A 27,953-nucleotide genomic window follows, 5' to 3' on the forward strand; every position below is an offset into this window, starting at 1 on the left:
CACCTTACTAGCAAATAAACCCCTAAGCCATTAGTTAGTGAATATTACAAAAATAATGCAAGACATAACACACATTGACACAGACTCACACACTTGCACTTTCAGGGTATAAAAGTGATCTTGTGTATCTATTCAATGCATTTCTAAAGGAATAAAAATTTCGCACAACATAGAATCAGTTAGTTTGATGGTCTTACAACCACTGAACTGTCAATGTAATAATTTTGTTTTACTATTTAAAATGCATTTATTTGGTCAATGTAGAACGACTTCATAACAATCAATTAACCTACGAAGATGCAAGTTAAACATTTTAACAGGCAAGAACACGTTTTTAAACACTTTTTATTATAAACCAATAAAATGCCATGTAAAATCATGCTGCCGATTATGGAAGACGTAATCGCAATGTCTTTAAGATAGCGCTGTACAGATTATAAAATGATAGTGAATTAAGTTCGAACAAGAGGCTGGGGGTATGGAGTGTTGTTTGAACAGTTTCCATCATCAAACTGACACTTTGCATTACCAAGAACCTGTCTGAGAATCTGCAATATAACCCAATATATCAAGTGTCCGCAACGTCTCTCAGTAACATTATGTTTTAGTGATTGAATTCTCGGAATTGCTTTTCTGTGACATAAGTCACAATAAGGACGCACAATCAGACTTCCTTTATTTGATTTAGGTGACAAGTGTCTGCTCAGAACAAACTCGGAGATCATGCTGAACAGAGCAGCTTTCAGCGGTTATGTGTCAACATTTTAAGTGAACAATGGAGCACATTCAACCGGGTCCAAATGTGTAAATGTGAAAGCAAGGGATGAGTCTGGCACCAGGAAGAACAGAGCATAAATGTGAAAAATGTGGGCACAAAAACATATACAAATAGTCACAAAAACTTAGAGGAAAACGAGACGTAACCAGGACTTTCACCTTTGAGCCTGTAAGACACTGGATGTGAAGCAAGCCATGAAACTAAGTGAAGGTTAGTGACGTATCACAAGCCTACCTTACCAAGCATGGGTCTTTAACAGGACTTGAAACTTAAACTGCTTGAAAGAAGGGTAGGAGAAATGCTCAGCTTAAAAATGCCCTTTGTACACGCATACTGAGGCTCTCGTAATGCAAGTTAACCTGTAGATGGTTCCCGCCAGATTGCTACTCGATAGCTTCAAGGGCCATTTCAGAGATACAACAGGGAACTGCCGTGCCACAAGTCTCTTCCAGGAACAGGAGGGGAGATTCAACCACACACAACATAAGTACTCTAACTTCACAGGCTGCAGATTTCGGAATCCAGTACACATCATAGCCCAAGGGACATGGAAGCAAAAGCAAATCGACAGTGCTTCTTGGAGATAAATATACATTTGGTCTAACTGCAAACAGAACGGCTTAGGGTAGAATGCCATGTGACAGGGAGCCTTGGTGAGACAGAGCACGTTAATGGACGGCCACCCAGTCAGTAGACTATAACCATAAATTACACATCTTATTATCAATTTATACATGTTATAACTTTGCTTTAAGATTTTACATTAATAAATTACGTATAGTACATTTCTTCTTCCTTATTTTTGAATCGTTGACCTGTTAAATGTATCCAGCATAATGTATTCAGGTGCAGAGAAAATGTGGAGTGGCTTCACATTCACCAATATATTACACATGTATTTAAATAATGTGTGGAAAGAGTTGTGCAAATATTGCTAAAAGCCGAAGGCTAGTTTTCTTGGAGTGAAGAACTGCTTAACCATTTCGTCTGTAACCTGTTTTCTTCGCTCCTGATGTGTTGATATCAATGGCTGCAACGTGTCGATGAGTATTTTCTTCAGTTCTCCTGTTAACATAGCACCACTTGTGTAGTCCTACAAGGGAACCAAAAAAGATTACTTTTAGAAGTTGGTCTGATCTATTAGTTTCCTCAAAATTTGTAAATGTGGCCAGAAGACGTTTTTATCTTAACATTGCCAAAGTACTTAGAAGGCGGGGGGAATGCTTTTTCTCAGAGCAAAATTCCCTCCCAGTTAAAACAAAACTCGAGCGTGTGCATAAACAAGCAGCAGGTCTATCACCCAGAAATAATGCGGACTTTTGAGTAGCAACATCCGCATACAACATCCTGTGAAAACTACACAAAGCGGACTAGTCGCAGGCAGATCTTGCACCCTTACAGCTTGCACACCACTTCAGAGTGACCTGCGCTATGCATATATAGTCAGCCAGCCGTTCCCATATGTTTTCTCCCAAGTCAAGATACAGGCAGCAGGTAAGGCAATGCACAAGCTAATGGGCACATCCTTTTGCACAAATACTCCTGGTGAACGTTTGAAAGTGCTGTGGAGTGACAGGTCATGGTGAATGCGTTTTCTCTAGTACAATCTAGAGCAGCCAAACTCAATTTCTAATTTACCATAAAACATTGCTATAGTTACTGGACCAAGGTGGCTGTGATTAAAAATATTGTCAACCATTTGCGCTTTGGTGTGCCCTAAAAAAATAAGCTGGTGACCCACCAAACTTTCAGATCAAAAGGCATACGGTTTGTCTAGTATTCATGAACTCCATCAACATGTAAAACCAACTCCTTCACAGCAGGACTCCGGAATACAGTTTAACACATTCTTTATTATTGGTTTTATATTTCTGACTTCCAATACTGCGGGCCAATAGTGCAGTTCAACATAGACTGACCAAACTCTTTTATAGCAGTCCTCAATGGCAGTGATAGATTTAATTACCTGTTTAATTTGTTCAAGTTTGGCATCGTCTTCAAGGAAGAAGGTCAGGTACATATAACATACATCGATTTCACAGTTGCCGCCATATTTTCTGTGCTCCTCAATTGTATCCTTCCCGCCAGAGAAAGCGTGTTTATTGATCTAGAACAACATATCATTAAAGGTTCAGTTTATAATCTCAGATACTTTGTAGTTATCTTTGGTTTGCAGTTTTTAGGACAATCTGAGGCCAATTTAAAATCTGCTGCTCGGAATGTTTTAGATGCCAGAGTGCGCTTAGGTGATCAATGGCTTCAATCAAAGCCGCTGCCTTCCGCTAGGACGCTGAATTTTAAGTAATGTAGGACATCTTCTACTAAATTTACCTGCAAACTATACAGGGGTTCTATTCAGTAGAAAAGGATGCAACACCCTTAAAACATAACTTGAAAGAAAAGGTATACTGAAGTACACAACAGTGAGAATGCCTATCTGTTACTTATTCAACACAATACAGAGCTGCAGAAAACCTGAAGTGATGAAAACAAATCAGTTGTATAAAATTGTCATTATAAATGTGAAAGACCTCTTTTTTCCTAGTTTCCAAATCATAACAGCAAATACAATTCAAACTGAAGTGTGTGCAATCAATCGCAAAACAAAAGTTAAACACATTATATGGTTAAACGGATAAAGATCTCAGAATAAACGTTTGGCTCATCATTGTTACCTCCAGATACAGTAGATGCACGACTTCAAAAGAAATATTCTGATTGCTAGTATAATAATTACAATCACTAGTGCACTGATAAACGTATTGGTTCAGTAAATCACCTGCTCTCATGGTTTAGTTGCTCTCATACTATCTTACTAGAAGAACAAACGTTCGAAATCCTAGTGGTACCAATATTTTAACACCAAAATTAGCTGTTCTTGCTTTGGTTACCAGTCCTTACATTTATGAAGTACACATATTTAACAATGGTCATTCACTCACACCAGACAGACACTGCTACTGCTGAGAGGGGGTGATTATTTGTTTAGTAAGTAGTGTTTCCTAGTATTTTGAAATTACTAGTATCGCCCCTAATCCTCATTAGGGAGGTAATCCTGACTTAGATGCAAATGGGAATTTCTGCTTTAATGGCAATAACAACTTATTTGAAATTACTGAACAGACATGATAGGTTTCCAGCACAATTTCTTTTTACCACTGAACACCTTGCCAAATTTGTGTGGGGAAACACAACAATATTCAGAAATGTACAGATCAGAATGAAAATATGCAGTGTTACTACGTAATCCCCAATTGCAAACAGCAGAATTTGCAATGATGCACCGATACTGTACCTTGGAAAAAGAAAACCTAGTGATATCAGAAATGTCCTGATGGAATTACTGCATCATTTTACCGAGGCACCTGGGATGAACCCCATAAGGGCCGCAAATATATGAGCAATATTTTCTTACACATACCTAGATCATCTTATAATTATTTCCAATGTACAAAGTTCGTATCGAAATTAAAGTGCAATTAATCATATTGAGTGAATATATTCTACTAAATCTCACAGCGTGATGCTTTTGCTTGACAGATATGCCCTCATGCAGCTATGCTTAGCAGCTTTAGAACCATAAAGGTGCTAACATTTGCATTTCCTGATAATTCAGAACACTGGCAATTTACAAAAAATGTATTTACAAATTTAAAAGCAGTTTATTAAAACCCGATTCCCTATTAATTTAGAATCTGGCAAAATGGTACAAAACAAGTAATGGATAAAGGCCTAAACATTTTAAATGTATGGGCACATGGAACACATTTGAGTGTTTAACTTCGGCTGGATTTGTTTTCACAAATAATAAATAGGTTAATGGTGCAGCCAGACTAACTACTGCTATCACAATTCTACGAAGAAAGAGCAGCAACTAACTGATGTGACCCGTCTCTAAACATAAGGACTGATTTAGAGGTAAGTTGCAATGTAAAGTCCTCCGATGACGATCCTGGAAGATGCAGGAAATGTACCATTTTTAGATTACTTCTGACGGATTAATGGCTATCATGTTGTAGAACGACAGCAGTAGTAATGCTATTGCCATCAATGGCTGATTTAGAGCAAAGAAATAACATTTTATACAGCTCTCCATTTCTGAAGGAAGCCCACACCAGCTCTGTTGAGAAAATAATCTTCATATTATTGTGCTGGTGTTGCAGATGTTACCTTTGACTTGATCTGTTTGGGTGTGTCTGTGAGGAAGATGGAGGAGTTGGCATCACTGGCACTCATTTTGGTCTGTGCCCCCTGCAGAGCAGGGAAGAAAGTTGAATGCAGCAAAGCTGGTTTGGGATATCCAAGTCGAGGAGCAACATCTCTCGTCATTCTGAAATAGGGATCCTAAAGGTGGCACAAAACACCAGTTGTTAGAGTTCATGATTTAAAAAAACAGAACTTACCGTGGTACAGCGATAACAATCTTTTCCTGAAGTTACTTCAGACGAACTGAACAGCAATATGAAAAGCTCAATGAACTCTAAGAATCAAATATCATTTTGAGCAACCCCCAACTTAAAGACAGCTTGGAATCAGCAATCACTAATAATTGGAGTGAAGCATAGGGAGTGGAACTGAACACCACAAAGCAGGAGACAGTTAAATCATTGTGCACGATGACAGTAAGAATACAAATTCACTGCAAGGCAGAGGTGAAAGATACGTTATAGTTAGGGCAAGTTTGATTCCCCGGATAAAACATGTACTTCCTACATCAGCAGCGGTCTGTCAGCTGATTCCCCATTGTTATACAGCAGCTTCCCACAGTTTTCTAATGAACAACTAGAATGCTAACATTCTGTTTTTAGTCTTGGGTACATATTTGGGAAACAAGAGGGATCTTAGTTCACCTCTTTTCCAAAAATTCAGAAAAGTGATAAAGTGTGACAGTGAGATTTTTTCACAGTTTAGAAACATGTAGTGGGAAATCGTTTCCTCTATACTTTTGGATTTCAGGTTTTTATGGTGGGCTGCACTGACGGAATGCAAGGTAGTCTGTATATTGTGAAATTGACCGCTTTGTAGAAAATGCAGTAGATTTTAAACTGGGTGCAAGCATGGAGGGGGGAGTCAATGTAGTTTTCCACGGGAGTTGAAGAATATTTCATTTCTTTCGGCTGCGACTGGCAGGCACACTGTGGAGGACAGCTTTTAGTAAAGAGCGAAATGTCTGGCAGGCCAGTGAGAACTGTATTCCCTCTCATTAGAGAGGCCTACTGTGCTGATCACGTGGAGGATGTGGACTACCTTGATAGGTGCCATTTCTTTGGTTCACATTGTAGCAGGAAGGCGAATGGGGGTGTCTGGGGCCAGGTTTCAGTAGTGGGAAGCATGACCATTTGATCTGCAGTAGATGGTTGTGGCAAATGTGTGCTTGCAGATGGGGTGTAAATGTTCTTTCTAGTATTTTGCATAGGAAGAGTGTTGGTATGGAGGCAGTAGTCTGATATTTGTGTGTGGCTCATAAAGTGAATTATTTAGGCAGTTCAGGAGTTGGTGACTTTTCCGAGTGGATGGAAATACTCCTGATAAGTGGTAAAATGACTGTAGAGGATGGAGATGAATGCTTCAAGGGAGAGGGAATTAATGATGAAAACATTATGTTGTCTGTGTAAGGGGTGACTATGATTGAGCTGATGATGTTTATGAAGTTGCCTTTGGTCAGTAGGTTGGACCAAGAACAACTGGAAAAGTCTTGCTTGAGCTGTGAGAAGGATGGGCTGCTACAAGCTGCTGCATTGGACGGCGCGTATCTAGTGGTGGAGTGAGAGTTGGTAAGGGACAGTGCAGAGTTTGGGACCCCTGAAGCGCATCTTGCTGTTATCTCGCATAATGGCACTTTGGGAGAAGACGGACTAAACTTTTAGGATGCTGCGTTTGAGGACAGTTTTTTTGTTTTGAATGGGATCTGTACAATTTTTGTTTGAGTTTGCAAATTTCTCGTTTGTAGGTGTTCTATTCCGCTTGCACCCCAAGGTGAATAATTAGGTGAATTATTTTTTGCAGGATAGGGTGTATAATTTTCTGTTCTGAAGTTTGGTTTGCGCGTGGAAATTCTACTAGGTAGTCTGTGACTAATGCACAGGGCGCTGGAAGTGCGATGCAACACACTTTCAGTAGGCCCTCCCATGCATCCCATGCACGCTAACCATTTAAAATCAACCTCATTTGACACGCGGCATAAAATGTTACACACAATCTGAAATCATATTTTCTGGTAAGCCCTGTGTAACAAAGCGCGCTAAAATCAACTCTGTTTTCAAGCGGCAACTTTGCTTTCAAATACATCATACGTTCCTTACCTGGTCAATGGCGCACGGGATGAGGCACTGGATGTCCTTTCGGTCCTTGAAGATGTGTGGAAAGGAGTTGCTGAAGGACGGAGCAGCTTGAACAGCAGGAAAGCTGATTTTTCCTTGAGAATAAACATCTGCATTAGATTTTTTGCCATGTTGTCCCCACTATGGCTTAAATGTGTGGATCGCTTATAAAATGTCGTTTATTAATTCGTTTCAAAAGTAAATAAAACGGCTGAAATTACACAACACGAAATCATCCTCCCCCACAGGCCATTTCCTTAATAAAATCTCCATCTTTTGTTGCCCAAAATATTCTGAACTTTCCATTTAACAATCCATTGGTTTATATGTGTTTCGCCTGATTGTTAAATGGCAGTTTTATTAGGTGAGTCTTTTTTATGTGTTAGAAGACAAGACTGTATAGGATATCTGGAGTAACAAGACTTCGTTTGTGAGAAACAGGTACAGCTAAAGTGCAATCTTTCCTAATTCTGCCTGCCACACAGAGACAGCAACATCCACCTGGATGCAGCCAGATGTTCTCTCACAGCTGAATGGTGGCTAGAACATTAAACGGCGGTACCAGCCAATGTATCCACTTGGTTTTGTCAATGTGCTGCAGAGATAAGTGTACAGCTCCTATCAAGTGTTCATTTGGATTCCGTTAGACAACACACGACCTGCGGCCCACAGTGTCGTATCAGTGGGCAGCCCAACCCTTGCTCACCTGCAGCAAGTTTCAAGGACGAGTGACACTGGACAACCCAACTGAGAATACCATACCATGTAATGCTTATAAAAATAACTCAAGAAGACTCAGCTGTTCACAGCAGTCTTTCGCTGAAACCTCCTTTTCTCGACAGCCATAACCAAAAGATGTCAGTTAACAAATATGAACTTGACTGACTAGAGCACAACAAAAATATTAACAGTGCACAACGTAATGCAAAAATATTTTTTTTTTAAATTGTGAAGATTAAATATTTTTTGTATTGAGTGTAAGACCAATAATGAAAATGTCACTTACCCAGTGTACATCTGTTCGTGGCATCAGTCGCAGTAGATTCGCATGTTCTGCAATAGCTCGCCATCTGGTGTTGGGCCGGAGTGTTACAAGTTGTTTTTCTTCGAAGAAGTCTTTCGAGTCACGGGACCGAGTGACTCCTCCTTTTGTCTCCATTGCGCATGGGCGTCGACTCCATCTTCGATTGTTTTTCCCCGCAGAGGGTGAGGTAGGAGTTGAATTGTAGTAATAGTGCCCATGCAATGGAGTGACTAAGTATGCACTTATTTAAGGTTGAGATGATACATATATAAATAATTGAAGGTAACTTCCAAACTGCTACAGGCTCCCGGGGAGGCGGGTGGGCACATGCGAATCTACTGCGACTGATGCCACGAACAGATGTACACTGGGTAAGTGACATTTTCAGTTCGATGGCATCTGTCGCTGTAGATACGCATGTTCTGCAATAGACTAGTAAGCAGTTATTTCCCCAAAAGCGGTGGATCAGCCTGTAGGAGTGGAAGTAGTCTGAAATAATGTCCTTAATACAGCTTGACCTACTGTGGCTTGTTGTGCGGATAACACGTCTACACAGTAGTGCTTGGTGAATGTGTGAGGCGTAGACCATGTGGCTGCCTTACATATTTCTTGCATTGGGATGTTTCCTAGAAAGGCCATGGTAGCACCTTTCTTTCTGGTTGAGTGTGCCCTTGGTGTAATGGGCAGCTGTCGTTTAGCTTTAAGGTAGCAGATTTGGATGCATTTAACTATCCATCTGGCTATACCTTGTTTTGAAATTGGGTTTCCTGCATGAGGTTTTTGAAATGCAATAAAGAGTTGTTTAGTCTTTCTGATGTTCTTTGTTCTGTCAATGTAATACATTAATGCTCTTTTGACATCTAATGTATGTAGTGCCCTTTCAGCTACGGTATCTGGCTGTGGAAAGAACACCGGAAGTTCCACTGTTTGATTTAGATGGAACGGTGAAATAACCTTTGGCAAAAATTTAGGATTGGTCCTTAGGACGACTTTATTTTTGTGTAGTTGTATAAAAGGTTCCTGTATAGTAAACGCCTGAATCTCGCTTACTCTTCTCAGGGAAGTAATGGCGATGAGAAATGCCACCTTCCAGGTTAGGAACTGTATGTTGCAGGAGTGCATGGGTTCAAAAGGTGGACCCATAAGTCTAGTTAGGACAACATTTAGGTTCCATGAAGGAACAGGTAGTGTTCTTGGTGGTATAATTCTCCTAAGGCCCTCCATGAATGCTTTAATGACTGGTATTTTATATAGGGAAGTTGAATAGGTAGTCTGCAGGTATGCAGATATTGCTGCAAGGTGAATCTTAATGGAAGAGAAAGCTAGGTTAGATTTTTGTAAGTGAAGCAAGTAACCCACTACATGTTCTGGAGTTGTGTGTAAAGGTTGTATTTGATTAATATGGCAGTAGCAAACAAACCTCTTCCATTTACTTGCATAGCAGTGCCTGGTGGATGGCCTTCTTGCTTGTTTTATGACTTCCATACATTCTTGGGTAAGTTGTAAGTGCCCGAATTCTAGGATTTCAGGAGCCAGATTGCTAGATTCAGCGATGCTGGATCTGGGTGTCTGATCTTTTGGTTGTGCTGTGTCAACAGATCTGGCCTGTTGGGCAATTTGATGCAGGGTACCACTGATAGGTCTAGCAGCGTTGTGTACCAGGGTTGCCTTGCCCAAGTTGGTGCTATCAATATGAGTTTGAGTTTGCTTTGACTGAGTTTGTTTACCAGGTAAGGAAGGAGAGGGAGAGGAGGAAAAGCGTAAGCAAATATCCCTGACCAGTTCATCCATAGGGCATTGCCTTGGGATTGTTTGTGTGGGTATCTGGATGCGAAGTTTTGGCATTTTGCGTTCTCCCTTGTCGCAAACAAGTCTATCTGAGGTGTTCCCCAGAGTTTGAAATAAGTGTTCAGTATTTGGGGGTGAATTTCCCATTCGTGGACCTGTTGGTGATCTCGAGAGAGATTGTCTGCGAGTTGATTTTGTATCCCTGGTATAAACTGTGCAATTAGGCGAATTTGGTTGTGAATTGCCCAATGCCAAATTTTTTGTGCTAACAGGCTTAACTGCGTGGAGTGCGTCCCTCCCTGCTTGTTTAGATAATACATTGTTGTCATGTTGTCTGTTTTGACGAGAATGTATTTGTGAACTATTATTGGTTGGAAAGCTTTTAGTGCTTGAAAAACTGCAAGAAGTTCTAGGTGATTGATATGCAGTTTTGTTTGATGTACGTTCCATTGTCCTTGTATGCTGTGTTGATCGAGGTGTGCTCCCCACCCTGTCATGGAAGCATCTGTTGTTATTACGTATTGTGGCACTGGGTCTTGGAAAGGCCGCCCCTTGTTTAAATTTATGTTGTTCCACCACAGAAGCGAGAGGTAAGTTTGGCGGTCTATTAACACCAGATCTAGAAGGTGACCCTGTGCTTGAGACCACTGTGATGCTAGGCATTGTTGTAAGGGCCTCATGTGCAGTCTTGCGTTTGGGACAATGGCTATGCATGATGACATCATGCCTAGGAGTTGTAATACCATCTTTGCTTGTATCTTTTGTGTTGGATACATGCGTTGTATGATGGTGTTGAAATTTTGAATTCTTTGTGGACTTGGAGTGGCTACTCCTTTTGATGTGTCTATTATGGCTCCCAGGTATTGTTGTACCTTGCGTGGCAGAATTTTGGATTTTGTGAAATTGACGGTGAACCCTAGTTTGAAGAGGGTTTGTATGATATGATTTGTGTGATTTGAGCACTCTATTAACGAATGGGCCTTGATTAGCCAGTCGTCTAGATATGGGAACACATGTATTTGCTGTCTTCTGATGTGTGCAGCGACTACCGCTAGACATTTGGTAAAGACTCTTGGTGCGGTTGTTAATCCGAAAGGCAGTACCTTGAATTGGTAATGTATTCCTTTGAATACAAACCTTAGGTATTTCCTGTGCGATGGGTGTATTGGTATATGGAAATAAGCATCCTTGAGGTCTAAAGTTGCCATGTAGTCGTGCAGCTTTAGCAATGGCAATACTTCTTGTAGTGTGACCATGTGGAAGTGGTCTGATTTGATGAAAGTGTTGACTACTCTGAGGTCTAGGATTGGTCTCAGTGTTTTGTCCTTCTGTGGTATCAGAAAGTACAGTGAGTAAACTCCTGTGTTTATTTGTGTGTTTGGCACTAATTCGATTGCATTCTTTTGCAATAGTGCCTGCACTTCTATCTCTAGGAGATTGGAATGGTGTGTTGTTAAATTTTGTGCTTTTGGTGGTATGTTTGGAGGGAACTGTAGAAATTCTATGCAGTAACCATGTTGGATAATTGCTAGAACCCAAGTGTCTGTAGTGATTTTCTCCCATGCTCTGTAATAATGACCTATTCGTCCCCCCACTGGTGTTGTGTGGAGGGGGTGAGTGACATGTGAGTCACTGTTTAGTAGTAGGGGTTTTGGGGCTTTGGAATCTTCCTCTATTTCTAGGGAATTGCCCTCCTCTATATTGTCCCCGAAAACCTCCTCTATACTGTCCTTGGTAACTGGACGGTGTGGCTTGTGAGGTGCTGGCTTGTGTGCTTTGACCCCGAAACCCCCCTCGAAAGGGCGTTTTACGGAATGAGCTGTAATTCCCTCTGCTCTGCGGGGAGTAGAGTGCGCCCATGGCTTTGGCAGTGTCCGTATCTTTCTTGAGTTTCTCAATCGCTGTGTCCACTTCTGGACCGAACAGTTCTTTTTCATTAAAAGGCATATTGAGAACTGCTTGTTGAATCTCTGGTTTAAATCCAGACGTTCGGAGCCATGCATGCCTTCTGATAGTTACAGATGTATTAATTGTCCGTGCAGCTGTATCTGCAGCGTCCATGGAGGAGCGGATCTGGTTGTTGGAGATGGCCTGTCCCTCCTCAACCACTTGTTTTGCCCTATTTTGGAAGTCTTTGGGCAGATGTTCAATGAGATGTTGCATCTCGTCCCAGTGGGCTCTGTCATAGCGCGCAAGTAGTGCCTGGGAGTTCGCGATGCGCCACTGGTTTGCAGCTTGTGCTGCGACTCTCTTACCAGCTGCATCAAACTTGCGGCTTTCTTTATCTGGGGGTGGTGCATCTCCAGATGTGTGAGAGTTGGCCCTTTTCCTAGCTGCTCCTACAACAACAGAGTCTGGTGGCAGCTGTGTTGTGATGAAAGCCGGGTCCGTAGGAGGCGGCTTATACTTTTTTTCCACCCTTGGTGTGATTGCCCTACTTTTGACCGGGTCCTTAAATATGTCTTTTGCGTGCCGGAGCATACCAGGGAGCATAGGCAGGCTTTGGTAGGAGCTGTGGGTGGAGGAGAGTGTGTTGAACAAGAAATCATCCTCGACCTGTTCTGAGTGGAGGCTTACGTTGTGAAATTGTGCTGCTCTAGCCACCACCTGAGAGTACGCGGTGCTGTCTTCTGGTGGAGATGGTTTTGTAGGGTATGCCTCTGGGCTGTTATCTGACACTGGGGCGTCGTATAGGTCCCATGCGTCCTGGTCTTGGTCACCCTGGCTCATGGTGGTGTGAGCTGGGGAGTGTGATGGCGTTTGTGCTGGTGAAACGTTAATCACGGGCGGAGGAGAGGGTGGTGGTGTAACTCTTTTCACCACTTTTGGTTGTGGTGCTTGTTCCGTCTGGAACTCCAACCTTCTCTTTCTCCTAATGGGGGGAAGGGTGCTTATTTTTCCTGTCCCCTGCTGAATGAAGATACGCTTTTGCGTATGGTCCGCATCAGTTGCTTGTAGCTCTTCCTCAAACCTATGCTTCTGCATTTGGGAGGTTAGCGAGTGCTCTTCTGTATAAGAGCCTGAAGCTGGGTCGCTTGCAGTTTGTTTCGGCATCGAAACTTTGTCTGCGTGTTTTTTCGGCTCCGAGGTGACTTTTTTCCTTTTCGGGGCCGAAACCTCTCGGCGTCGATCTGTTTCGGTGCCGCTGTCTCGGCGTCGAGCCGTGTCCACACCGGCATCTCGGTGTCGAGGCTTGTCTCCAGCACTTTCTCGGTCCCGAGAAGGCTGCGTGCCGGTGTCTCGACCGGAGTCGGACGATCTCGGCACTGTTTGGGCCTTTTTCGGTGCCGACGGTCGGTCACCGATTTTATGGGTTGAGCCATGGCCTGGTGGCAGTGGCGTCCCCTGGGCCTTGTAAATGTTTCTTTGTGTGGTTTTCGACGTCTTACTCACGGTTTGTGTATCGTCGAATCCTTCGGAGTCTGAGTCTTGGATCGAGAAGGTACCTTCCTCTTCCTGTTCCTCGAACTCCCGTCGGGCTGTCGGTGCGGACGCCATTTGAAGTCTTCTGGCTCGACGGTCTCGGAGTGTTTTTCGGGACCGGAACGCACGACAGGCCTCGCAGGTGTCTTCGCTGTGCTCAGGTGACAGGCACAGGTTGCAGACCAAGTGTTGGTCTGTGTAGGGGTATTTATTGTGGCATTTGGGGCAGAAACGGAACGGGGTCCGTTCCATCGGCGTTCTTCAGCACGCGGTCGGGCCGACCAGGCCCCGACGGAGGATCGAAAAACTACCCCGAAGGGCACCGGAGCTCTTCGATCTTCGATGCGGTGTTGAATCTAAGTACGCCGATCCCGAACGCAACAATACCGACGAAAATCTTCCGAAATTAACTATTTTTTCTGTTCCGAAACTCGGAGCGACAGGAACACGTCCGAACCCGATGGCGGAAAAAAAACAATCGAAGATGGAGTCGACGCCCATGCGCAATGGAGACAAAAGGAGGAGTCACTCGGTCCCGTGACTCGAAAGACTTCTTCGAAGAAAAACAACTTGTAACACTCCGGCCCAACACCAGATGGCGAGCTATTGCAGAACATGCGTATCTACAGCGACAGATGCCATCGAACCTGTATTTTCTTTTCATTGGTAATGGTATACTATGTTTTCAACCTAGGTAGTACATTCAAGTGGCAAGAATGGCCCTGCCCGTACCTGAAAAGAGACTGCTCCTAATGTTGTATGAAATAACAGGCAACAAAGAGTTCCTGTTGATTTCAATTGACAACAGATACAGCCAGTAGCATCGAATACAGACGACACGCGTTTTGCCACTTTAATCTTTTCACGGCTATTATGAACTGCACTATAAGTAATTTGTAGTAGGTCCAGAGCAGGTAAGATAGATGCTCTGGACTGGCCAGTGATAAGGTCACAGTATAATTAAGGTATAGCCATAGACACAGTGCAGTGAGGTCCTGTCAGATGACATGAGTCAGTACTTGCCAATCCGTAGATGAGGGTTCAATCTGGTGTTTCCATTACTTTTAGGCAAAGGAGATTATTTGTCTTCCGAGGGAGTTAGTGAACACTGAAAGGGCAAGTGTGACTTTACACAAAACCTACAAATCATATAGGTTTACTGATTCATATCAATTGTCTATCATCAATGTCATTTGCAGCAGGATCCCATATTAAAGACAATTGCTGGAGGTGAAGCCAGGCCTCAGCAAGATCTTTACAACACACTGGTGGCTAGATTTAGGAGAAGATACCTTGAGGTTTTTGCACAACCTGCATCTATAATTTTTCAATTTGTTGGCCAGATAACTTTCATTTTTTGGATAGGGGCACAAGTTAGCTTTGTGACCTCGTCAAAGCACCTTTCTGCATAGAAACAAATAAACTCATATGGATGCAGATGTCAACTTTTGTGGATTAGTGGACTCTGGTGAGATAGGATACGTTACATGTTTTCCTCTCAAGAGCTGGATTCATAGTCATTTACTGACTGCAGCAAAACACTGATAATTAAGCAAATGGAACATATTAAGACACTGGATTTAGCTAGAAGCCTACAACTCAGCCTCCTATATTAGGTCTTCTGCATCGGGTTCAATACATTGCAAATGGTTGGCTTTCAAAGATATCTGTGAACTGGATTTTACCTTTGAAGCATCCTAGAGCACACATGGCTACTGAGGTATGGGAAAGGGGCAAAGAATATTCTAGGGGCAGGGAGTTGTCTACACCCTTAATCTACTTCAACTTTGTTTCGCTGAGGCGGCATCATGGACGTATCCTCGAACCCTAAAAGAGATACACCTTGTGTTACACCTGCACCTTTGATTTCTTCAAACCCAGAATGCTACACCACCACCTGAGCCACCTCAAGACAAGTCTCTAGAGAGAAAAGGGGAAAGCCAGCATAACCCTAAATGAACCTAGGCTTCTCACTTACATTATCAGCAAGGTCTCTCTATAAGGAAGGGGTCTCCAACGGGTAGCTCAGGAGCTACCAGTAGCTTACCAGCTGCCAAAAGTAGCTCTTCAACTTGGAGTCTACCCTAGTTTAAGATTCAAAGGATCTGGAAATCAGCCGTGCAGACTTGCTCACCGCTGGGGTGTAGAACCTTGAAGTAGAGGCCAGTCTAACAGCAACGTTCAATGCTCAAACACCACATAATGAGACTAAGAGCATAAAGCCTGCAACATAACACATCACCATGCAGCAAAGCCACCTGCCTCAGTGGGATCTGCTGCTGTTAGTCACATTGTCTATGTGTGTAAGCTATAGCTGGGAAGAAGAGAACAGTATCCCAAGTCTGGGACAGAGTGAGATGGAATCAACATATGCAATGTTAATAAAAATAATCTGATGACCATGTCGGATGTGGTATCTACTGTAACAGTGTTATGTTCGTTAATAGCTCAAGATGATTTTCATTGATCCAAAGAGCTCAGCCTGTAGAAGAGGCTGGAGACCCCTCACCTATACCGTTTGTGAGCCCAACAATAGAGATAATTTCACTATTGGAGAATACCAGTGTTTACCTGAAATTTTGCTAATTTAATTTGCTTTGTTCATAATAGGATCCTTGTGTATGGTCCTGTGGAGCCCCTGGACAATTTGACAACGAGTTTTTGACGTCTATAAATTTTGACAAGGACTGAAGTATTACAAATTATGTGCTGGCTTTAATTTCGACGTTGTCTGATGTAAATTTATTGATGTGATTATCCTATTATGAACAAAGAAATTAAATTAGCAAAATTTTCAGTTAAACAATGGTATTTTGCCTAGTGAAGATATCACTATTGTTGAGCTGACAAATGGTATAGATTATTCCCTATTGAGAACACTTGAAGATAATATCAAGAGACAAGGCCAGTGCTCATCAGTGGACAAGTATAGGGTGTGTGGGTGAACTCTATGTGGAGTGCCTCGACAGAGTAAATAGATCTACTTGTGCTACGAAGCTATTAAGAAGTATGCCATCAGGTCGAAGTCCTTACGGGGTTTCGCTCTTCTTGTGTTCAACAGGCAGCCGGAGCCAAAGTCTGAGCAAAGGAGAAGCCACCAAGGAAAACGCAATTTTTGCATTCATCAGTGTGGAACACCATTAACAAAACATATTAGTAGGATCAGCAGCATTAGCTTACATGTTGATGGGAAAAACTATGCCTGGAACACAGGAAAATGAAGGATTCTGGCCCAAGAATGAAGTGCTTCAAAAACAAGTTCCTATCCACACTCCCAAATTCTGAAGCATCTTAACTATATTCATAGACAACTTTTTGAAGAACTGTCATAAAGGTCCGATTGGGATACAAAAGCTTTATTTGAAATAACGTACCGTTTCAATACACAAAACTTACCAATGCAGTCACTGTCTGTAAAGCCAAATATTCCCTTCACCTGGTTATAAGTGACATGTTTCTGAACTTTAACCACATTCCGATAGAAATCAGCACTCATCCTAAAATTTAAAAAAGCATGTTTACTATTACAAATAAAGTTTTAGCATCACTAAGCAAGTGAACACTACAAATGGTTAACATTAGTAGGGATAAAAGATAAGGATGTTCAGATTAAGGGACCCATTAAATAGCAATTCTGTAAATGTTTTTCGTATAACATCCTAAAAGTTTATACTTATTGCAACGTTGTTGTAGGACTCTCATTACTGAAACAAGACTGCTGGATTTGGGGCAGCAGCACCACCGCTTGTGAGTAACTGAGTCAATCCCACACCGGTTGGCAGCTGTCGGCCCAACCCTTCTGGCTAGCTAGAAGCACCTCACCCAAAACTATAAAGCAAACGTGATTTTTGGCAGCCTGACGCATGACACTGTGACCCCTCAAGGAAGTCATGGTCAACAAACCATACCCCTTTCTCTCGTTGGCAAAGGTCTTATATACACATGTAAGCCAAATCAAAGATGCATAATGGTCTTCCATACATTTATTGAAAATACTGCAATCTACGCTAAAATATGAGAGCTGCAATTATTAGGGTAGTGAGAAATAGCAAAATTAGAATTTTACGATCAGTGAAAAGAAAATAACCCACGCATACTGGAATAAACATGTGCATAGGAGTCCTACCCAACACCTAACTTCTAGCGAGAGCATAGCGGTGATAGCCCAATCGGTTTGTACTTAGTCCATGGAAAAAGCACCCACCCTATTACCTGAGAGCAGTAGCATGGAGTGTAGTGGTGCAGAATAGGGTAGAGTGGAGTGATGCAGAGTAGAGTGGCTTAGAGTGCATTGGCGTAGAGTCCAGTATAGTGTAATGTTGAATGTGCCAAGGAGAGGGAAGCGGCATAGGGTGCAGAGAAGAGTGGCAATGAATTCAGCAGAAGAGTGCAGTCTTGAAGAGTAGAGTGTCAGAGTGCAATGTTGTATACTATAGTGGCATAGATTACGGTGATGCAGAGTACAATGGTGCAGTGGTGATGAGTGCAGTGGTGAATACAGTGGGGTAGAGTGCACCGGAATAGTGTAGAATGGGGCCGAGTAGAGATGCGTAGAGTGAAGTAGCGCAGAGTGCAGTGGTGTACAGTCGATTATAGCGGCAGAGTGCAGTGGTACATAGAGTGCAGTAGAGTGCTGTAGAGTAGAATGCATTAGTGTAGAATGCAGTGCTGTTGAATGGTGCACAGTAGCGGATTCAGTAGCAGGTGCCATAGAGTGTTGCACAGTAGAGTAGAGTGGCATACAGTGCAGTGGTGCAGAGTAGATTGGCACAGAGTTCAGTGGGGTAGAGTGTATTGGTTTTGAGTAGAGTGGTGTAGAGTCCAGGGGCATAGAGTGCAGGGGCGTAGAGTAAAGTGGCCTAGAGTGCAGTGGGACAGAGTGGAGTGGCACTGGATAGATTGCAGTGGCTTAGAGTGGAGGGGCATACAGTCAAAGGCCTGGAGTCAAATAGAGTGGTGTAGAGTGCAGTGGTAGAGAGAAGGTTGTTTCAGAAGTAGAACAGAGTGCATTGGCATAGAGCAGAGTGACATGCAGTGCAGTTCCGTAGTGTGCAGTGGTACGAAGTGGCTTAAAGTGGATTGGCATAGAAGGCAGTGACACAGTAGAATGGTGTGGGGTAGAGTACATTGGCATATAGAAGAGTGGAAAGCGAAGTGGCACAGAGTGGTATGGTACACAGTAGAATGCAGGGATGCAGTGTGGAGTGGCATAGCGCAGAGTAGAGTGGTGCAGAGTGGAGTGGGTAGGGTAAAGTGGAGTATGCATGGTGTGCTAGCACACTGGAGTTACACAAAACTCATCTTCGATTGAAATTACCATTACATTTGCACAGACATATAGTTTTACTGATAAAAGTATACAGCGTACAAATAATAATGTGTGGAAATACCATCACCTAGTGCACTGATTTGTCTTAATCGTATTAAAATTTGTTTCCACCACACTTCAGAATTATCAAAAATGTACTTCATTTGTGCTTTCTACATTCATTCTGAAATTTCTGCACAGTTCATTTACAGATATTTAAATTTTATTTTGTGTTAGAAAAAAAGTAACATTGTTCAGAAACACTGGGAAGTCAGCATGATTGTCACATAAATCCTCTCACTTTGAAGTCAGAGAAAGAAAAGTAAACACTAGGTTCCCTGGAAAACAGAGCCTGACATTTGCCCTCTGTCTCTGAAAGTACTGCAAGATAAGAACAAGATTTAAAGGCGTGTTTACAGAAATTCCGTACTGGTGGAATAATTCAGTAAATAGGATTTGGGCAAAAGCAGGGAATAATTTAAGCAGGACAGCCTAAAGCAAATAAAGCCAGCAAACAGAAAGCAGGCAAATGTGAGTTACAATCTACAAAGCAAATGGTAAGCAATGGGAGGAATGGATTTGCTAATATCCACAAGATGATATTAGCAAACCAGACAGCTGTGTTGTCTCGTAGCTTCGACCCAAAAAGCAAGTTATTATGATCATTCTTATTATTGCAAAAGTAGTACTTTTAGAACATATGTGTAAGGAAATGCCTCCTTGGCATGGTTGCCCCCTGACTTTTTGCCTTTGCTGATGCTATGTTTACAATTGAAAGTGTGCTGAGGCCTGCTAACCAGGCCCCAGCACCAGTGTTCTTTCCCTAACCTGTACTTTTGTATCCACAATTGGCAGACCCTGGCATCCAGATAAGTCCCTTGTAACTGGTACTTCTAGTACCAAGGGCCCTGATGCCAAGGAAGGTCTCTAAGGGCTGCAGCATGTCTTATGCCACCCTGGAGACCTCTCACTCAGCACAGACACACTGCTTACCAGCTTGTGTGTGCTAGTGAGGACAAAACGAGTAAGTCGACATGGCACTCCCCTCAGGGTGCCATGCCAGCCTCTCACTGCCTATGCAATATAGGTAAGACACCCCTCTAGCAGGCCTTACAGCCCTAAGGCAGGGTGCACTATACCATAGGTGAGGGTACCAGTGCATGAGCATGGTACCCCTACAGTGTCTAAACAAAACCTTAGACATTGTAAGTGCAGGGTAGCCATAAGAGTATATGGTCTGGGAGTCTGTCAAACACGAACTCCACAGCACCATAATGGCTACACTGAAAACTGGGAAGTTTGGTATCAAACTTCTCAGCACAATAAATGCACACTGATGCCAGTGTACATTTTATTGTAAAATACACCCCAGAGGGCACCTTAGAGGTGCCCCCTGAAACTTAACCGACTATCTGTGTAGGCTGACTAGTTTTAGCAGCCTGCCACAAACCGAGACATGTTGCTGGCCCCATGGGGAGAGTGCCTTTGTCACTCTGAGGCCAGTAACAAAGCCTGCACTGGGTGGAGATGCTAACACCTCCCCCAGGCAGGAATTGTCACACCTGGCGGTGAGCCTCAAAGGCTCACCTCCTTTGTGCCAAACCAGCAGGACACTCCAGCTAGTGGAGTTGCCCGCCCCCTCCGGCCAGGCCCCACTTTTGGCGGCAAGGCCGGAGAAAATAATGAGAAAAACAAGGAGGAGTCACTGGCCAGTCAGGACAGCCCCTAAGGTGTCCTGAGCTGAAGTGACTCTAACTTTTAGAAATCCTCCATCTTGCAGATGGAGGATTCCCCCAATAGGGTTAGGATTGTGACCCCCTCCCCTTGGGAGGAGGCACAAAGAGGGTGTACCCACCCTCAGGGCTAGTGGCCATTGGCTACTAACCCCCCAGACCTAAACACGCCCTTAAATTTAGTATTTAAGGGCTACCCTGAACCCTAGAAAATTAGATTCCTGCAACTACAAGAAGAAGGACTGCCTAGCTGAAAACCCCTGCAGCGGAAGACCAGAAGACGACAACTGCCTTGGCTCCAGAAACTCACCGGCCTGTCTCCTGCCTTCCAAAGATCCTGCTCCAGCGACGCCTTCCAAAGGGACCAGCGACCTCGACATCCTCTGAGGACTGCCCCTGCTTCGAAAAGACAAGAAACTCCCGAGGACAGCGGACCTGCTCCAAGAAAAGCTGCAACTTTGTTTCCAGCAGCTTTAAAGAACCCTGCAAGCTCCCCGCAAGAAGCGTGAGACTTGCAACACTGCACCCGGCGACCCCGACTCGGCTGGTGGCGATCCAACACCTCAGGAGGGACCCCAGGACTACTCTGATACTGTGAGTACCAAAACCTGTCCCCCCTGAGCCCCCACAGCGCCGCCTGCAGAGGGAATCCCGAGGCTTCCCCTGACCGCGACTCTTTGAACCTAAAGTCCCGACGCCTGGGAGAGACCCTGCACCCGCAGCCCCCAGGACCTGAAGGACCGGACTTTCACTGGAGAAGTGACCCCCAGGAGTCCCTCTCCCTTGCCCAAGTGGAGGTTTCCCCGAGGAATCCCCCCCTTGCCTGCCTGCAGCGCTGAAGAGATCCCGAGATCTCTCATAGACTAACATTGAAAACCCGACGCTTGTTTCTACACTGCACCCGGCCGCCCCCGCGCTGCTGAGGGTGAAATTTCTGTGTGGACTTGTGTCCCCCCCGGTGCCCTACAAAACCCCCCTGGTCTGCCCTCCGAAGACGCGGGTACTTACCTGCAAGCAGACCGGAACCGGGGCACCCCCTTCTCTCCATTCTAGCATATGTGTTTTGGGCACCACTTTGAACTCTGCACCTGACCGGCCCTGAGCTGCTGGTGTGGTGACTTTGGGGTTGCTCTGAACCCCCAACGGTGGGCTACCTTGGACCAAGAACTGAACCCTGTAAGTGTCCTACTTACCTGGTAAAACTAACAAAAACTTACCTCCCCCAGGAACTGTGAAAATTGCACTAAGTGTCCACTTTTAAAACAGCTATTTGTCAATAACTTGAAAAGTATACATGCAATTTTGATGATTTGAAGTTCCTAAAGTACTTACCTGCAATACCTTTCGAATGAGCTATTACATGTAGAATTTGAACCTGTGGTTCTTAAAATAAACTAAGAAAAGATATTTTTCTATATAAAAACCTATTGGCTGGATTTGTCTCTGAGTGTGTGTACCTCATTTATTGTCTATGTGTATGTACAACAAATGCTTAACACTACTCCTTGGATAAGCCTACTGCTCGACCACACTACCACAAAATAGAGCATTAGTATTATCTATTTTTACCACTATTTTACCTCTAAGGGGAACCCTTGGACTCTGTGCATGCTATTCCTTACTTTGAAATAGCACATACAGAGCCAACTTCCTACAATATGCTTTAGCCTTTGTGTCTGAAATTCATACAGCGTAACCTAATCACAATTCATAATGAGAAAATACAGTCAACACATTTTTCTCATCATGCTAGTTGGCTGATGTTTTGAGAATGTGGGGCAATGTTCTTAAGGTTCCATGAAACAAGTGCTGCAGTTGTTGGAGACAGAGCATTTGTCTAGCGGTCTCCCCATTCCTTTATGCCAGCTGTTTAAATTGTATACTTATTATTTTTTGTCAAAAGCCTGAAGTTTTTTTTAATTATACACCCAGTTGTACTACCTGCTTGGCAACACATTGCTGTAAATTATTCGCATAATGAGGCTCCTTCAAAAACGCTACGAGTTTTGAAACAAAGTTCCTAGAGTGGTCCTACTCAAGTGGCCATGGAGATGGCTACCACGGCAGCCACTTTCCACTTTAAAATTGTAATGTTACTTGCCTGAATGGAGGAATCAGCATGGCCAAAACAAGATTTAGATTCCAGTAAGCAGGGCATTTGCTGGAGGACATAACTTTCATAGAGATCTTTAGCTCTCAAACACCAAATTGGAAAAGGTAATCCTCTCGCCTGGAGTTGTTCTGGAAGCCTAACTGGGTGTAAGGAATGCACTAGTATTGCCAGTTATGCATGCCATAAAAAGGTCCGATATTTAATTTTAAGAACACAAGAAACAGTTCATAGTTGATAAAAGGCAGAATTGTTCTTCGCTTAAATGAACACCTCAGCATTACAGGCAAGCAAGTATGCATGACAAAATGTGTTTTCTTACCTTCAAGAAAGAAAGTATTGCATAATTCTTCCTCTTTCACAACAGGAGAGGAGCACTTATGGTAGTGCGAAACCAGCAAAGCCAGGAAAGGAGATCAGATTAGGCAATGGGGAGATGACTAAGGCTAAAGTATGCAAACCACGAATGCTAAATTCCAGGTGGCTTTGAGGGTGCGCGGCAAACATGCACATACTTACCACTGAAGTTTACTTTGTGTGAATTTACCTCTCATATTCTTTTGGGATATCCCACAAACAGAGCATTTTAACACTGAACTGCCAGATAATAAAACCCAATCCCATCAGTGAGCTAAATTGAATGGGCTTCTAAATACCTTTGTGACTCATTAAGTTGGACAAAAGGCATCCCTTTAGGTACACCCCGAGGAGCTATTTCACATTCTAGAGTAGGATGCATGTGGACCGTCCAAGGGATCATGGAGAACACAAGATATATTGCTCCAGTGAGGTCAATTTGAATTAAAGCTGCAGCTTTGCATATGTCCCAGGGATCAAGGTTCAGTTGCATAAATATCCAGTTTAATTACTAGTGTCCACAACACAGGAAACAGCTGAGCAGTTATGCTTTCTCGTTTTAAATACATTCACTTTGCAGCTAGCTTCAACAACGTGATGAAAATCTATCAGATGCTGTGTAAGCATAAAAAAGGCAAAAATAAGTAAAACCACAATCTTAATGAAGTGCTTGCTTCTTCATGGTAACTGCGCAAATTGTAGATCTCGAGACAAACACCACACGGGTTTAGTTTAATACGTCTCTATGGGGTTGAAATTATTCATGTGACATACAAGTCATTAAATTATTTACCTTAATAGGGCAGTGTAAAATTACTATCACAAGAAATCTCTGCTGGGTTACTTCAGCTTCTCTCCAACAAAGAGACTTAAGCCTAAGCGAGCTTTGGCTGTACCAAGAGGTCTGGCATGTTATTTATATGGTATGTTGTAACTGAAATGTTGTTGAAAAAGAAGGATCTTCTGCAATATTTGTATTTAGTTTTACAATATAATTGAATAGATTCAACAATGTACCTGCAGAATTTGAACTAATCAAACAAAGATGCATTTTTAAAACACTAAGTATTACTTAGATATGCATTTGTTTAGTTTAATAGAGAAACTTTTCTAATTGCGAGTGTTTGTTAAATGCCGTGTGTGGTGATGGTTAGTTTGTAAGATGTGGGAAAAATAGTTTGTATTATAGTATGCGAAAAGCATGTGATTAGCATGTGATTAGCATGGTGTGGGTAGTCTTAGTCACAAAGTTTAATACTTTCCAGGAGACAGTTGTTGGAAAAAAGGCTTCGAATTGAAAAGGGAAGTGTTTGATGACTTCTACTTCGAAGTAGTTCAATTTGACATAAACTTAACTTGCCACTTTTTCACAAAACGGTCACCTGTGGGCAGGCATACGACCAACGCACTACAGAGGCAGAGGTAGGTTAGGTATCGCAGGTTTACTATTGTAGATTAAGTATGGTATTTTATTTACAGGCGATGGGGGAGGAGGCTGGTATGGAAGGTACAGTATGTTAAGTAGGGATGGCTTTCAAAGTTGCTAGTTATGGGGTGGTATTAGCAATTCTTTTTTACACGGTCTTTCGTGGCAAGTAGATGATTGATGCGAGATGAGTGTGCATATGGAAGGGTTGTCGTCTCCAAAATCAGTGTCTGAACTAGCTCTAGATGAGATTTAAAAAAAATATTGTACAATAAATGCAATTCTCGCCATCAAATGCATCAGATTCGACAACTGTACCCTTGAAATGTACTTTTAATTTATTTACTCAGTCTTCATCCTTTGGAGTATTTGCTCGACAGGACATCAAAGTAATAAATTCAGTGTAACAAAACTAGTTAGTCTTAAAGAGCCCGCCAATCACAATGTGTGAGGTAACAGCGCCACCATGTGGAACATCTGACAGTCGTCCGTGCAATCTTAGGGTTTTCCACATGGCTCACCGGAAAAAAATGCAAATATCAACTGAAGAATGAAGTGTGTATAGGAGAGGCACGTGGGGCTAGGTTCAGGTGTTTCGAAGGTATGGTGTTGAGAATTTCTGATCCTTTGAAGACCCTACATTTAGCTATCATACGAGTGAGAAAGCAAGAGAGAAAAAGTGAGATAACATAATCAACGCATAAGGCACTGTGTATTTAATTTCCCTCTCACATCCATGGAACACATAACATACTTGCAACTAACAAATGACATTCGCGTCTCATTTAAGGCCTTACCCTATGTATTCCAGATCAGAGAAGATGAAAGTTTTGTTGACATCGAAGCCACAGGCTATAATGTCTTTGGCATTCTCAATGGCAAACTGGTATGCCTTCTCGGGCGTCAAATCCTTCCACAGATATTTCTCGTCATCAGTCATTTGGATGACCAAGGGGACATTAAACACTTCTTGCAACCACCTGTTACATGAAAACAGTGTACATTTAGGATTGACAACCAACACGTAAGAGCGAAAAAAGGGCGCTGAAAAATACAGAAAATAAAAGAAATAGAAAAACAGCACGCTGGAAGTAGATTAGTCTGTAGTTCGGTTTCTGTTACTTCCTGGGGAAATTCCAAGAATAATTACTTCCATTTCCCACCAATTATTCACACTCAAAATATGAAAACACGTTCTTTATAAGTGAATGTTCATCAATGTAAATTCCTCTAAGGTCAACTCAGTAGTTTAGGAATGGACATTGCTTGTACAGAAGATGAGAAACCAACAATATACTAGGTTGTTAACGTACTCAGATGTGTTCCATCTCTCCCACATCTGCACTGCAAATATATTATAGAGTAATAACATCACTTCCTTTATGTTAGAAGTTACAGTGCCTTGGTAAACAATGTGCCATAATGTCAATTTTCTTCAAGTGAACATTTCTGCCTAAAATATCACAAAATGCTAATGTAAAGTCAGCCACAGAAAGTTAGTTATTGTTTCTGTAACGCGAGCTTCTGAAAAATTTACAATTTAACAAAAATGGTTAGGTGGTTGTTTGTGATTTTGTTTAGAGGGGTGCACCCATTTGGCGTGGAACTAAAACTGATGGACATACGGTTGGTCCATCTCTGGAATGAAGGAAAGGAAAGGAAGAAGTATTCAGAAGACCAACATCTGCCTCCCGAGAAGAGGCCAAAGACGTTTGGGAGGGCTAAATCCAAGAGGACCAACACGGTAGCGCGCATCTTATCCAGAAATATTGTTACTATTTGGAACGCACTTTCAGCAGAGTTCTGGTTTAGGATTGAATTCAGTTGCGTTTATAACTGTTTGAAAGTTTTTCTTCTGTTACATCGAGTCTTACTAAATTGTTTTTAATTAATTTTGTGTGCACATCTGTACTACAGCACTGAGGAATCTATGTACAGCGCAAAGATACATTGCTGTAGTTTAAAAAAAAAAAAACTTTGTAAAGGTGATAGGTAAGGATTTCTTCCAAGCCCACGGTAGAGTAGACCATCTTTTGCAGTTAGAATACATTGGATTACCAACCTCATCCATCCTATCATTCTTGGAGCTTGCACAAATACTTCCTGACGTGGTATTCAAGGGAGCAATGGGAAATTATTTTTCAGTGCACACCACCTTACCCTGTTGTGTCGCTGTGTGGAGCATCTAACCATAAACACAACCACGTATTGCTCTAACCTTCAATAATGTCGATGACACATCTCAGTTTCTACTGGTGTGGTGACTCAAAAGATCTTTAGTTAGCCTCCTGTTGCAAGTGCAATAATAAGCACAGATGCCAATATTTCATGGGGTCCACTAACTATTATTCTTTCCCTGTACTTTCCACAGCGAGCGCACCTGTAGTGGCCTGCAAGCGACCGCTCATTCAAATAAATTACGACTAACCAAATCGGTGCTGTGCATTCATTTTTTTAAACACATTCGATTCTTGCCCAATATGCGAAAATATTTAGCTCTTCTGGCAATCAGGCTATTGCAAATGCTACAGAGTAGACATATAAACTATTGCTTTAAAGTTGTTTTGGAATTCTATTCTAAATCTATTGTGCTACAACACACTGCAGATAAATTAATCTATAAGCCAAGTTGGTCTGCATAGACACCCTAGCCGCATGAGGGGGCAACAAAAGAAGAAAGAACAAGCAAAGAAAACTCAAATACCCATCCAGCAAAACATATTTTTTCATATCTTTTATGCATTAAGAAAGAAAATCAAATGGGTTTAGCAGAGATATTTTTGTTCCTCTCCGCTATTTCTAGTGATGATTATTACTATAAAATATTTATAAAGTGCATCTTTCATCTCTAAAGGTACCTCGGCACTTGCTTCTTTTAGAGAAAAAAAAAAGAATACTGCTTAGTCACAGGACCTTTACCAATCAGGTCAAATTATAATGAAATTATTTCTCCTGCAATCTCAATTTAATTTACAAACTGTGGTGCAAACTCCTAGTAAAAACAATAAGAACAAATAACAAATATAAAAGCTTCTAATAATACCGGATCACGCAAGCGTTTCACCATTTTACAAAATCAACATGGCAAAAACATGAATTAGTCTCAAAACGAGTGGAGGGTGAACAGCCATCTGGAAACAAGGCCTATTTTAGATCAAAACTGCAACACCAGAAAGAGTGATGGGGAGTTAATGATTGTAACATTTTTGAGTTTCAATGAGCATCAGTTTCTCACTGTTAAAGCAGACTTACAGCATACTTTTGCTACCTTGCTAACAAGGAGAGGGTGACAGCAAATCAACTGCACCACAAATACCAGCATGGAAGAAACACTTTTTTTCTATCTTTCAAATCTGTTTTATTCTACAAAAGCACAACCTGATACGGTCGTTGTACACTCCCTAAAGCCTTATTGAAAATCCAGGACAGGCATAAATTAAACAAATAAATGCCTCCTTACTTACTTTGTAAAAATAAACGGGATCAGATGACCAACGTGCATTGCCTCGGAAGAAGGCCCACGGCCTGTGTAAAGGTAAAATGGCTTTTTATTTTCATAGGCATCGAGGACTTGATGCATATCCCTAAAGGAGACAAAAAAAAAAAAAAAACACGGTTACAATAAAAACGAATACGATTGTGTTTTGTTCATAATCCAATACAATAAAACCAAATTTCGGCAAGGC

The 27,953-nt window shown here is 42.3% G+C and overlaps 1 protein-coding gene across 2 annotated transcripts in view; it reads right to left on the minus strand.

The window, feature by feature from the left end:
- Window positions 1-327: 327 nt before the first annotated feature.
- WARS1 (tryptophanyl-tRNA synthetase 1) overlaps window positions 328-27,953 on the minus strand; it is a 62,856-nt gene continuing 35,230 nt past the window's right edge. For both annotated transcript variants that reach the window (XM_069208334.1, XM_069208335.1), the window contains exons 5-11: window positions 27,732-27,851; window positions 25,065-25,247; window positions 16,730-16,830; window positions 7,081-7,193; window positions 4,949-5,122; window positions 2,745-2,885; window positions 328-1,871 (exon numbers count right to left, since the gene is read on the minus strand). In XM_069208334.1, coding sequence (XP_069064435.1) covers window positions 1,713-1,871; window positions 2,745-2,885; window positions 4,949-5,122; window positions 7,081-7,193; window positions 16,730-16,830; window positions 25,065-25,247; window positions 27,732-27,851 — 991 coding nt within the window. In that variant the 3' untranslated portion in view covers window positions 328-1,712. The remainder of the gene's footprint in view (window positions 1,872-2,744; window positions 2,886-4,948; window positions 5,123-7,080; window positions 7,194-16,729; window positions 16,831-25,064; window positions 25,248-27,731; window positions 27,852-27,953) is intronic.

The sequence above is a fragment of the Pleurodeles waltl genome, chromosome 9 (assembly GCF_031143425.1).
Source record: "Pleurodeles waltl isolate 20211129_DDA chromosome 9, aPleWal1.hap1.20221129, whole genome shotgun sequence".
Taxonomy (NCBI): domain Eukaryota; kingdom Metazoa; phylum Chordata; class Amphibia; order Caudata; family Salamandridae; genus Pleurodeles; species Pleurodeles waltl.